This window comes from Notolepis coatsorum (genome assembly GCF_963971535.1).
Source record: "Notolepis coatsorum genome assembly, chromosome: 5".
In the NCBI taxonomy this organism is placed as follows: Eukaryota; Metazoa; Chordata; class Actinopteri; order Aulopiformes; family Paralepididae; genus Notolepis; species Notolepis coatsorum.
In genome coordinates this window covers 109,257,100-109,270,156 of record NC_140169.1, presented here as the reverse complement: position 1 = coordinate 109,270,156, position 13,057 = coordinate 109,257,100, and the positions used below count along the sequence as shown (strand labels likewise).

Below are 13,057 nucleotides of genomic sequence, written 5' to 3'. Positions count from 1 at the left end.
ATATATAATAACACGCAGCCCTGCGAAGCCTGCATACAGTAAACTAACTTGATCATTAATCTAGCTGTTGTATCTTTACGCTTATGAAAACATTAAATAATATGTATAGGCTATAGGCCGTCGCTTTAGCCTATATTCTCAAATGGCTATCCGAGTCCTCGATATCCTCGTGGACGGACCAGTATACCTTTATATCATATCATATTCATATTCATATCATAGTTTACTCTATCAGCCTACCAGCATGTAATACGTTCTTTGTTAGAATTCAACTCGTTATTATTTTGCGCATAGATTGCAGAAATACGGGAACGTTTTGATTTAGGCTTTGACATTGTAAAACTAAATAAGTGAACTTCTGTAAGCAGAATACAAGTCATGATATCACCCACACGATATATACTCTGTGTCCAGAGCATGTATGCTTTTCATTCATTTAAGACACATTTATTGCAAGGGTTTTGTCTACACATACACTCAACAAATAACCTCAGTCTATTCTCGTTGCTATGCGTTTTTTATTCTTTCTTATAGGAAGGGTGAAGAACACTATATCGTGGGTGTTCATATGACTTGTATTCTGCTTACAGCTTCGGGGTTCCACTTATTACGTTTAACAATGGCAAAGCCTTTTAAATATAATCAAACCGTTCCCGTATTTCTGCAATATATGCGCAAAATAATAACGAGTTGAGTTACGCGGAGCGCAGTCAGTGCTTATTTCCTTGTTGTAATAATATATTCTACCACCGGCGTCAACTACGCATGGTCCGACCTGTGCTTAAATATACGCACAAAGTCAAGCACAAGTTCAAATTGATAAATCCCACACTTTGCTTAGAAATGATCGTACGCACGGGTTACGCACATATCTGTGCGTACGTCAGGTTGATAAATGAGGGCCCCTCATTTATCAACAATGCGTAGAAAGTGTTCTATTTCCGTTCCAACGCATGGAATTTAGAATGTGTGTACGCACAGAAAAATCGGCATTTATCAAACGTGCGTACACAGGTTCTACGCACACTCCATGTTGATAAATACCATTTGTTCTATGCTCCTCGCTCGTGCACGATTTTAAGTATTTGCATATAAAACCGCCCGTAATTAACCATATACGGCAGGGGTAGGCAATTAAGTTTGGCCGAGGGCCACATTTTTTCCAAGCCATTGTATGGGGGGCCGGGAACAAAAACAATGGCTAATTTAATATATTGATAGTGAAAACATTTAAACTCTGTGACAAACCACCTTATAACTAAGACATACATTTGTGGCAGAGGCAGATAATGGACCAAATAAACGAGCTGCATAGGTGGCATAATAAACTGTAAACAACATACACATTTGCACTGAACATTATACCTTTGTCTGTTTGCCATTTTATTATAAAACCAGAGACAAGCGCCTCTCTCTTATCGGCCTATCTTACATTACACGCAACTAATGGCGTCTATCTGACGGCCCTTTCTGTGGAGCGCACTGGACTATTGAGAAACAATAGGAATTTTCCATTGGTTCTCCCAGTCCATGTGACAATTTTTTTAATTTATTTTTTATTGATCTTTTCCCCCCTCCTTTTTCCTCCGATTTTCTCCCATCCCAATGTTAGTCGTTATGCCAATTCCCAATCCCCTTCCTGGTCGCTGCGCACTTACCCCCCACAGTCGGTCTGGGAGAGTGGAGGCTATCACGTGCTTCCTCCGACACACGTCTAGCCAATAAACCGCTTCTTTTCACCTGGCAGCGCGGACTCTCACTGAGAGGGTGTAACGTGTGGAAGGATCACACTACCCCCCTTAGATCCTATAAGCGCTGAGCAGGCGCCCCGACCGAACTGTAGGAGTCGCTGTTTACAACGACCCGGACCCACCCCTCCAGCTTTCCCACCCTCTAATACTGCCAATTGTATTAGTGTGAGCGGCCAGCCAAGCTGTTGACAACACCGGGAGCTGGATTCGAACAGGCGAATCCAGCGTCTCCGGCGTTGGTGACGAACGCAATCTCCGCTATGCCACCTGACCACCCCCATGTGACCATTTCTAGCATTTCCATTGGCTATAGTGACAGACATAGATATATGATAATAAATGGATAGATACAGCGGATTAGATGCAGTCCAGAGAAACCAACCAATCTAGATATTTCAAGATTCTATGCTTTACATCCGCGCATTCTCTGAGAGATGCACTAAATTTTGAGATGACAATCGATTCCGATACAATAAAGCAAGTCTTTATCACAAACAAATCCAAAGATATTTAATGTTTTACAAAACATGTCTACTGTTGCGCCCGGCTTTAGAGGGTTAAAAGCCTAATAGTATTTTTTATTTAGTTAATAAATGTCTCATTGTAATTCCTTATATACCTAATGTAGCGCATCTTCTTGAAGCAGATTCAGCTTTTTTTACTCTGATTTTACTTCAGTTTAATTGCATTGTTACTGTTCACATGTGTGGTGCCGTCACAGTCATATATAAGTAAAGGTAAAGTTTGAATGACTTATTGAACTGATGTTTTAATTTCACACCACACATGTGGTGAGGCTTGTTTGTTATTTCAGCACCAGGCGCTGTCCACCGACTTTTTTCATGTTGAGCAAGCACTACATTGCACCTCGCTGCCTACCTGTTATTCACTCTCAACAAGAATAAAACAACGTATAATAAGCATTCTTTAGGTGGTGGTAGTTCCTCTATTTGGACATTATAGCTAACATATAGCCTAGCCTAGTTGGTCTGATATATAAAAAACTATATATATATATATATATATATATATATTTTTTTTTTTTTATTCTGAAGGGCCAGATATTATTGCTGGCGGGCCAATTTTGGCCCGCGGGCCGCCTATTGCCGGCCTGTGATATACGGTAATGAAACACCCCCATTAAATGTGGAAAAGTGGACTAAACCGAGCGAACGCCTGGGAGAAATACGCGACAGGCTGACAGACGTGTACACGCTACGGTGATGTCGGATATGATATCTATATTAACTAAAGACCATTGCTGCCTGGGCAGCGCAAACACTAATAAAGACCATTAACCACTGTTTGGCGTTGGTGTCATTAATAATAACCATGCTGGAATATGAATGCCCTTTTTCGTGTCGTTCTTTTAAAGTTCGATTACCCAGGGATTCAAGTTCTCCGTCAATTTGATTTCAAATCGCGACGGATTTTCCGTACATTTTCTACCTGCATGGTTTAATATGATTTGTAGAGGCATACAATCTATTTTGATGTCGGTATTAGGTATAGCCTATTGAATTGTCCGGAGGAGAAAAGATGAGCGTTACAGCGTTGTAGCAAAAAAACAACTCTCTCCTGAATCCTGAATCTGATACACCCAAAGGTCAGTGAATACCACAACCACTACACCAGAGGAAGCTCAACAAATCATGTTAAACCCAGATTTGGCTCAAACAAGGGACTAAACACGTTTCAAATTATGCCACATCAATGTGGAACGCCCTACCCAAAGCTGTAAAGGAATGTGAATCCCTACCCACATTCAAAACTGCTCTTAAAGAGCACCTACGGGAGGCTGCAATTCGAAACTGGCCACCGTAAATGCCCAAAACCCCCACCACCTCCTAATAGACAGTCTCCTCCCCACCGCATGTATATATTCCCTCCCCGCCGTATGGATATTTCCCTCCCACCCACCCACCCCCTCCTAATGTACAGTCCCCTCCCCATCATATGTATATACTGTCAGGATCTAGGGGTAACAGTACTGTATATTTGAATACCGTTTATGTCACAAATGTATCAGTACTAAATACCTATATGTCCCTATGCCATAAATGTCATGTATGTTGTGTATGTCATAAATGTCTATATGAATTGAAAATGGGGGACCCTGATGGAAACAAGACAAACGTCTTTTTCAGGTCTGCATCCCCTTAACAATTGTGTGTATTGAGCCGTACTGTATTGTACCCATTCTGCAATCTGTTAAATAAAGTTTTCATTCATTCATTCATTCTTCCCCAACTAACGGTATCTTTTTCTCCGTTCTAATATGTGCAGGGTGCACGCTGTATACAGTGTGCGATACAAGGAGCATATACGGGCAAACAATAAAACACTATCATGTCAACAGTAAATATATATCTTATACAAATAAAACAATATATATATATATGGTATAGAAAATAATAAACGTGGACTTTAGGTGATAGCCTATAATCTACCTTTTTGTTGAACTAATTCTAATTATTAATCTGGACATTCAGAACAGCTTGCATCGTTCGGTATAGTATAGACTGCTGTTCCGAAAGATGTAGCTGTCGTGCACTGACCCAGGGAACTTGGCAACCACATTAGTAATTAAATTACTGGCGTTACACACCACCTGGATATTGATGGAATAGGATATGTTTCCTATTTCGAAAAACTTGCTCATTTTCGCCGGGTGGTATCGCACCCAACATTTGGGAAGCCGACAGTGTTAAGAAAAGGCAGCTTCGTCACTTATAATTCTATTTCACTATTATTCTATTGTGCTATATATTTAATTTAGTTTATATCCCATTTAAGTGTCGCTTATATAGAAAAGAAAAAAATAACAAACAGACACAATTAACTTTCAAACTGAAGTGGGAAACCAACTCGGAATAAATAAATAGAGTTTATTCTGGAGCATAACGCCACAACATTGCCTGCTCAATATCATCCTTTTTTTTCTTTTTTGGTCCACTTTTTCTCCTTATTTTCTATTTTTCTCCCATCCCAATTTTCGTATTTCCAATTCTTCCCTCCCCTGTCTTGAACGTTGCTAGACTATGCCTCCCACTGGTCAGCTGTAGTGAGGATAGAAGCCTTGCATCACGTGTCCCCTCCGTGTCCCCTAAAACATGCGTTTGGTAACGATGGCAGTTTCGAGTAAAAAAAAAAATGTATATGGTATACCTTTGATTTGGAAGTATTTGGAGTTTCAGGCGAGCAGCCAGAACGATTTGGGCATAATGCATATAACGCGTCATATCTTGCAATCTATGAAAAAATTCAAATTTTCAGGATTATTTTGGAAAGGGGCGATGTTTAGCATAGAATAGTGCACAAACTACAGTATGTAGAAATTAACTGGTTAGTCAATGTTGGACTATGAACAATGCCTGTCAAATGAGCCATACTATTGTCTCCATAGCTATAATACAGAACACATGATGGGTCCGCGAACATTGCTAAAATGGTCAAAAACGCTGGCGCCATTGAGTAGAGATGGGAAAAAAGTGTGGGGGTCAATGAGTTAATAACGTTTGTAATAAACCAAACCGTTTGTAAATCCGTCAAGATTTCAGAGAGTTAAGAGTATTTTTGTTTGTGCAAATCATCACCTTAAAGCAGTAGTCCACTCAAGCAAGATGGCTGCCGGCGAACTACGCGGGAGACTCCGCCTTGAGCCATCTAGTGTTTATACATCTATGGTCTCACGCGACACAACGTCTCGTCGCTACACATCACCTGCAATGGTCCGGAATGCCTCTACAACGGCAAACCAGCCTTCTCCAACCCAACCACCACCCAGGAGAACCAGCTAAATGGCTTGATTGAACTGTGAACAAACTCACTACTGATCTCTCCTTTGACAGGTGCACTGAATGTTTGCTACAACCAGGAAGAGTGGCCCGGAACCAGCGTTTTTGTGTATTTTTGGCCAACGGACCCTTGTTGTTGCACCACCTCATTTCCCCCGTGGTAGCCGGGCATATCTGGCCCATTTTAATCCTGTCTCCTCATATCTTTCCCTCCCTGTTCTCTTTGTTGTTTTCTTAATGATATCCTAGTCCTCATGGCCTTCTGTTTGCTGTATATCAAGAGTGGCCCTTTCTTTGGTGTGATGCTAGGTATAGTAATTATTGTGTGTTTCCGCAGTGTGCAAAGGGCTTGTGTAAGTGTGACGCCATTCCTAATAGTATACTAACCCCTGCCATTTTGCCATGAGCGTAGCCACCCATTTATTCTATGTTTCTCTATGTTATTCTATGTTTAGTCTTGCCTATTTTTATATTCTTTCTTCCTTTATTCTTGCTAGTTTTTATGTTCTTTTAACTGTAGCGCTTTGAGATTTGCCCCGCAACTTTAAAGCGCATTACAAATAAAATCTATTATTATTATTAGGGTCAGTTTCTCCCTTTCCCTGCAGTACCACTGCTTGTCCACCAGAGGGACATTTCCCATGTTTTTGCATTGTATGCTTTTTATTGTGCAAACATTTAGTTTGTTATCCCTTTTTGCACCCGTGTGTACTGATTCAGGTCAACCGTTGACATTAGCTCTTATATGTGTGCTGTGTTTAAGAGCATTATTTCCCCCCAAATGACTGAGAATAGGCTGTGGTGGTACTGCATGGTCATTAAGAACACTCAGGTGTCTGTATGACACACACACACACACACACACACACACACACACACACACACACACACACACACGCACACACACACACACACACACACACACACACTCAGACACACTGAGTAGAGCGTACAGACCCAAGAGACAGGACTCTGCGTGGTGGGCTTCAGTTCCTTCAGGAGGTGCGTGTACTGTACCTGTGTGTGTGTTGTGACGGGAGCCTCTCCTGTTGGTGGATAATTAGACACACACCCAGGCAGTCCTGACACACGCAGAGAGCCTTTCATCGCTGCTTTGTTAGACTCCGTAGGAGTGTGATTATCTATATGGTAGTGCACACTGTGAAATCACATGTTGTTTTTCCAGGAGCAGGGCTGAATCCTTAGGAGTTCCATACTTCATAACAGCCTATGGGAGGGAGGAGTAAAGCTGTTTATTTTTAACTTTTTTCTAACGTTACTGTACGCAACAACCTGGTCGTTGTGCGCATGTTCCCCCTACTGGTCGGTACAAGGGAACCCTGAAGTCTACCACATGCTTCCTCCGACACATGCGGAGACAGCCAGCGGCTCTCTTTTAACCTGGCAGCAAGGACTCTCATTGGTGAAGTGTAACGCGTGGGAGGTCACGCTGCCTTCACCACTTCCTGCCTTTCGCTGAGCAGGTGCCCAGACCTGACCTGTAGGCGTCGCTGTCCACAACGGAAGATTACCACCCACGACTTCCCTCCCGCTAACTCAGCCAAACGAGTTAGTATGACGATCGGCCAAGCCGCAGGCAATGCTGACTCCGGGAGTCGAGACCGCAGCCTCTCGCATTGGTGACGAGCGCAATCTCCGCTACGCCACCCGACCGCTAGCACTCAACACTTTGATGAACATTGTTACTCAGCTGATTTGAGTTGTGCCCTTCCTGATGACTTGTCGTACAGAACTTGAAAGTCGCTTTGGATAAAAGCGTCAGCTAAATGACAAAATGTAAAATGTAATGTAATGTAAATGTATTTATATTTCTCAAATGTGAAAAGGGCACTTCAGGGACCCCACCAGTGTACACTGCCTCTGTCTACCGTTGGTGTCTGTTGTTTACCATTGAGAGTGAGGCTGTGCTGGTGATCGATACAGCAGGTAATGATGTTGACACTGCTCTGACCAGGCTGGTAATGATCTTCGCTCACTTCCCTAATCCTGACGATGAGACTATTGAAGTTACAAATGCCAACACTGTGTTTCTCTGCCCTCCCTCTCTCTCTAAGCGGCTTCACACCTACACCGTATGAGTCAGTCCATCTGCTTGAGGTTGGAGAACCATCGCTATACTTGGTAAAAGGGCATTTATTTTTAGGGCTCCTTCCGATTGGAATAATTCACTAAATAATTTACAATTACAATACATGTGGTATATTTAACTATTAATTACTTGATTTTCTAGCTATTCATGCTTTGAATTAATCTATTTATTTACTTATTATTATGTGTATATATGTTTATATATATATTTTTTGTGATCCATTTGTTTTTGATTGACAGTCATATATTATGTTAAGTGTTTTTGTGTTTGTTGTATTGTGTTTCATGTTAAGTATAATTATACATCTTTATTTGTTAACACACACACACGCGATGGGCGACCCACAGGAACACACACATGCACTGAGTGGCTGACGAAATGTTCTCTGCACCTCCCATCCCGTCGTCCTTCCCCCCAAGGGCAGCCGGGAGCAGACGAGGGCTGCGGCAAGCGTCATGCACGGGGACTAGGGATGTCCGATATTATCGGCCGATATCGGCAGTAAAATGTGATATCGGAAAATATCGGTATCGGTTTAAAAACAAAAAAAAACAATAACAATATTTGTTATATATATATCCAGTGAAATTATTAGTTACCTGAAATTATTCAGTTTTTTGGACGGGGAAACCCTGCATATATCGGTATCGGTTGATATCGGTTGATATCGGTATCGGAAATTAAGAGTTGGACAATATCGGAATATCGGTATCGGTAAAAAAGCCAATATCGAGCATCCCTAACGGGGACCAATCCAAGTGCTCCTGTCCGTCCTTGTCAGGGACACGACAGCGTTAGCGGTCTGTTATTATGCATGTTTTTCCATCGGGTTTATCTTATCGGGAGGGGAAACATGCAAACTCCACACAGAAAGGCCCGGGAGATACCCGACCTTGGTAACTGGCAACACTGCAACCTGGTCCCCAAGCGGGAATCCACAACCTTCTAGCTGTGTTAACCACTATGTTGCGGGACCCCCTTGAAAATGAGATGCTACATCTCAAGGGGTTCAAATAAAATCTGTGGGAAGAGTGCTTTGGCATTAACACAGTACCAGAAAAGTGCTATAGAAAGGCAGTCCTTCATTCATTCATCTCAGCTATTGAAAAGCAACGGACAAAGAAAAGCTTTGCATTGAAAGAAAGAAATCAAACTTTCCTTAATGCTTTATTTTACATTACATTTTATTTTACATCACATATGGAACATTATCTTTTATTTCATATATTTGCACTATTTACATGTCATCTTCTTCACACAAGATAGGAAAATCTAAAACCATAAATGGAGTCAAAATAAATTCAAGTTTCTTTTAATTTTCGAGTAGCACGATGCAAAGATATCACGATTAGCCCCGGTCTTGAACAATGCACTCAGCAACCTGCTCTGTGACATCACAAAGCATCGACAACCACGTGTTGCAGTCACACACACCAGGTTACCAAAAAAAAAGCCAGATAAAACACGTCATTGGAAAAACACATTGTCTCTTGGTATAGGTACAGTAATGGTTGTGATGATGTGTGCGTATACACTGATACCAAACAGAGGGAACGCAGTTTACCACCAGAACACACTGTGTGTGGTCAGGGTAAAGGTAAAAGTTCATAAGGCGAAACGTACACGGTAACCACGGATAAACCAGGGCTCCTGGTTCATCAGACACTAACTGAGGTAAGTGCTATGGGTCACACACGCAATGCCTGTAAAATCAACCTGCATTCAGCACATAATCATAACCTCACAGGTAGTTTGCTGAAAAAAGAATCAGTAAGTGACTGCAAATAAACACTGCTACTGTTCAGTTTATAGGCTTTGTTGCAAAGTGAATCACTTAAAGCAAAACACTTTCCTTCACGAAGAATGCGACGACTTTTCACTCATCATCATTAGTGCCACACAGCTGTCTTCCCTTTTTGCTTCAAATTATTGGCGGAATTTAAGATGGGCAAATGGATTTGTTTACGCGTGCAAGGCTCGAATGAAACCGGCAGACGAGCAAACGGTCTTATTAGTGAAATTTGTTTGGTTGTGCTATTTTCAGGGCTATGCTCCAGAGAGTACAGATTCCCTCAGAAAAAGCCATTACGGAGAGCTAATTGTACACCATGAATGTCAGGTATGACTAATGCGTGACCTGTTAGGGGGGGGGGTAGTGTTGCCTCTCACAGCTTCGCTCCTGACGCTAAGGATGTGTTTGCTGCACAGTTAATTTCCCGGGACATTCAACAAACGGTAGGAAGAGCCTAGATGTTCAGATTCAACATCGAATGGAGTTCAGAGGGATCAAGATTTCATTGTGTTCTTCCCAAACTGACAAAGTAGGGCGAGGATTTCTATAGCAGTAACTACAGTAGGCTCTTCAGATTACGTATGCACAAAACAAATTGCAATATTAAAATGCTTTAACTCTCGTGTTCTGTGTCAACTACTGAGAAATCGGGTAAAAACAACAACAATAACAAAAAACACTATTGGGCAAAATATGGTCAGATTCCAATTTTGATGAATAATATTTGTAGGCTTTTTTTTTGTTATTATTTGACATGAACAGAACAGTTCTGAAAACAAGCCAATCAACCATGCGTAGCAGTATGCTGCTGCCAGAGCTACAGTCATGCAAAGCATTATTGATCGTCACATCAAATCCAAGCTGTCAAACTGCAATGCCTTGTTTGTATTGGTATCCACGTGAGAGGACATGCAAGTCCTCCGCCTTTCAGACAGTAACCATCTGATTTATAGCTACACCGTATAGCTACCACTGGTGTGAACTCTCTTCACGATAAGGCCATGTATGATATTATGGCTCGGGATCTCAAGGCTTGGGATTCAAACGATTTAATATCTTTTTCCTGTGTTGATACACGCTGGTAATAAGCCCTGCCTGACGGAATCCACTTCATACTGTGCCCCTCAAACACAGCAAACTTCTTTTTGCCAAAGTTATTGTTGTTCAGGCATTCCAACTAGCATCTGTGGTTTTTGTTCCACAGGCCAATTTGGCAACTCCTTCAAGTGAGTGGAGGTGCCTTAAAAAACTAAAGAAACTAAATAAAACAGGGAACACAGAAGAACAAAAAGAAACGCAACTTGGCTTGGTGGATTTGAACCCATGCAGGACATGAACAGTCTGTTTTTTAGTCTTTTAGTCTTTAGTCAGATTGCAGGGCAATTCTTTGATGGACAGACGTTGACACTTGTTCAGAGGTCAAATACAGGACTCTCTCCAGAACTATGATGGTCAGTTTATGCCAAGTTTGATTCATCTGATTCATGCAATTGCTTCTGTTTCATTCACAAAGAAGAATAAAAACAGACTCGATCTTTGATAAGATTTGACATTGGCTTTTTTTTGGCCTCTCAAAGCTTTAACTCTTCATTGTTAAATACGTCATCATCAGGAGTTTTGCTGACTTAAATAATTCCTCTCTGGAGATGAAAAAATAAACCTCCTTTTGGCCTCATATCTACTACTGTATGACCCTGTACCATCAGAGAACAATGAAATATGTTGTGACAACAACAGGTGTTTTGTGATCTTCGTCTCTCTCTCAGACTCTGGTCGCTGAAGAAAGCTTTTGATGGCAAATTAAGACGAGACACACAACTTTTGAAGGACTCCCAATAAGAAAAAAGTCCCCCATTTTTTAAAAGAGCCATCCGGATGACACAGATAAGACAGCGAGACTGGGGGGTAATTTCAAGGGCGATTTTTATTTTTTTTTATTTCCGTTTGAATCCTCCCAGACCTCTGTCGTGGTGGGCGTCCCTTGAAGTTACTAAAGTTCCAGTAATTGGCTGCCATGTTCTCTTTATAAATGTTTTCTTTCAGTCTTTTCTCTTGTCAGTTTCTGCAGTAGGGTCTCAGATGTAAAAAAAAAAAGAAAAAAAAAAAGAAAAAGAAATACATTTTAAAACCCCACATCCAGAGTTCAAAGGAGCCGGCAGGGGACTGAGTCGACAGGGCGGAACAAACTCTGGGCTCTAAATCCCCATTATCCCCCCCAAAAAACATAAAAATAAATAAATAAAAAATAAACTTGTTTGTGTCCCCATTTCCTCATCACTTGCCCCCCCCCCCAAACCCTTCCTGCTTCACCTCTTTCCAGTCGCTGTGTTTAATATGGGCTGACAGAGGGCCTGTGGGGAGGCTAGAGAGAGAGAGAGAGAGAGAGAGAGAGAGAGAGAGAGAGAGAGAGAGAGAGAGAGAGAGAGAGAGAGAGAGAGAGAGAGAGAGAGAGAGAGAAGGTGGAGGTAATCTGTGCATCACAAAAAAAAACTTTCTCCAGCAGCAGTAATAGCAGTGATGTCCCCGGAGGGCTATTTCTCTCCCTCCAGTTCCCTGGTGGTGAGGTGGGAGGTAGAGGAGGAGGAGGATGAGGAGGGGATGGGTGGAGGTGGTTGCTGCTGCATCTGCTATATGTGTCCCGGTTTAGAGAGGTAGGCGATGAGGGCCACCACCACCCCCACATACACCCCTGTCCCGATGGTGATGGAGAGGGCAGCCAGGAAGAGGGCCCGCCGGGAGGCGATGCTAGCCAGCGGGAAGTCGCCTTTAGTCACCGCCTTGCTGGTCTAAAAGAGAGAGAGAGAGGTGGGGGGGGGGGGAGGGAACAAGAGTGAGATATGCAAAGGTCTTCCAAGGAGAAAGAGAGCGACCCATATTCCACATCAAGGATAATTGCAGCAGGAAACTATTTATCATTTCCCTGGAGTTATGTGCGGAGAAGGGACTGGGGGACGGGAGGGTGGGATCATCGTCCGCGCGACACAATGGAATCTAGGAGGGCTCATCGCGCATCGTTGGGACTGAAAATAAACGTCAGTTACCGCGGGAGAAGTCGGGGGGCAGCATCAAAGACCGGGAGAGAAAAATGAACGCAGAGCGGTTTGTTCAGATGTGTTGTTCATTTCCAGTGGAGAACAGCGGTGACGTGATAAGTGGCCTCTGTGAAAAGGAACGGGGGTGAGAGAATCCTCCCAGGAAGTGGCGAAGGAGCAATTTAACAGCACAAAGAATTCAATCTGTCAGCGGCGCAGCGCTTAGCTCAAAAAACTGTCTCCAAAAAGAAAAATACTCAACGCGCTTTGTTGCTGACGCATCTGCAGGCCGACCGCGTCACCTCTGTGTCAGTAGAGAGAGGATTTGTCAGGGAAACGTCCCTGTTTTATTTTTATATGCACAGGAAGAGAAGCCTCGGGGCAGAACTCTAGGAGGGACAATAATGTCTGCTCACAGCATTAAGTGGCTCTTTAAAAATGAAATCCCTTTTAGAACTAGAATACAGGAGTTCACTCGAGGCATTATTGTTCAATTATTGTTCAACTAAAAGAAATATATATATAAAGCTATGCTTTATATGACAGGATGTAATAACTTGCAAGGTTGGGTGTGA

The 13,057-nt window shown here is 42.4% G+C and overlaps 1 protein-coding gene across 1 annotated transcript in view; it reads right to left on the bottom strand.

The window, feature by feature from the left end:
- Positions 1-12,077: 12,077 nt before the first annotated feature.
- syndig1l (synapse differentiation inducing 1-like) overlaps positions 12,078-13,057 on the bottom strand; it is a gene marked incomplete at both ends in the record, with an annotated part of 127,660 nt that continues 126,680 nt past the window's right edge. The window contains one exon of the mRNA XM_084314730.1: positions 12,078-12,236. Coding sequence (XP_084170856.1) covers positions 12,078-12,236 — 159 coding nt within the window. The remainder of the gene's footprint in view (positions 12,237-13,057) is intronic.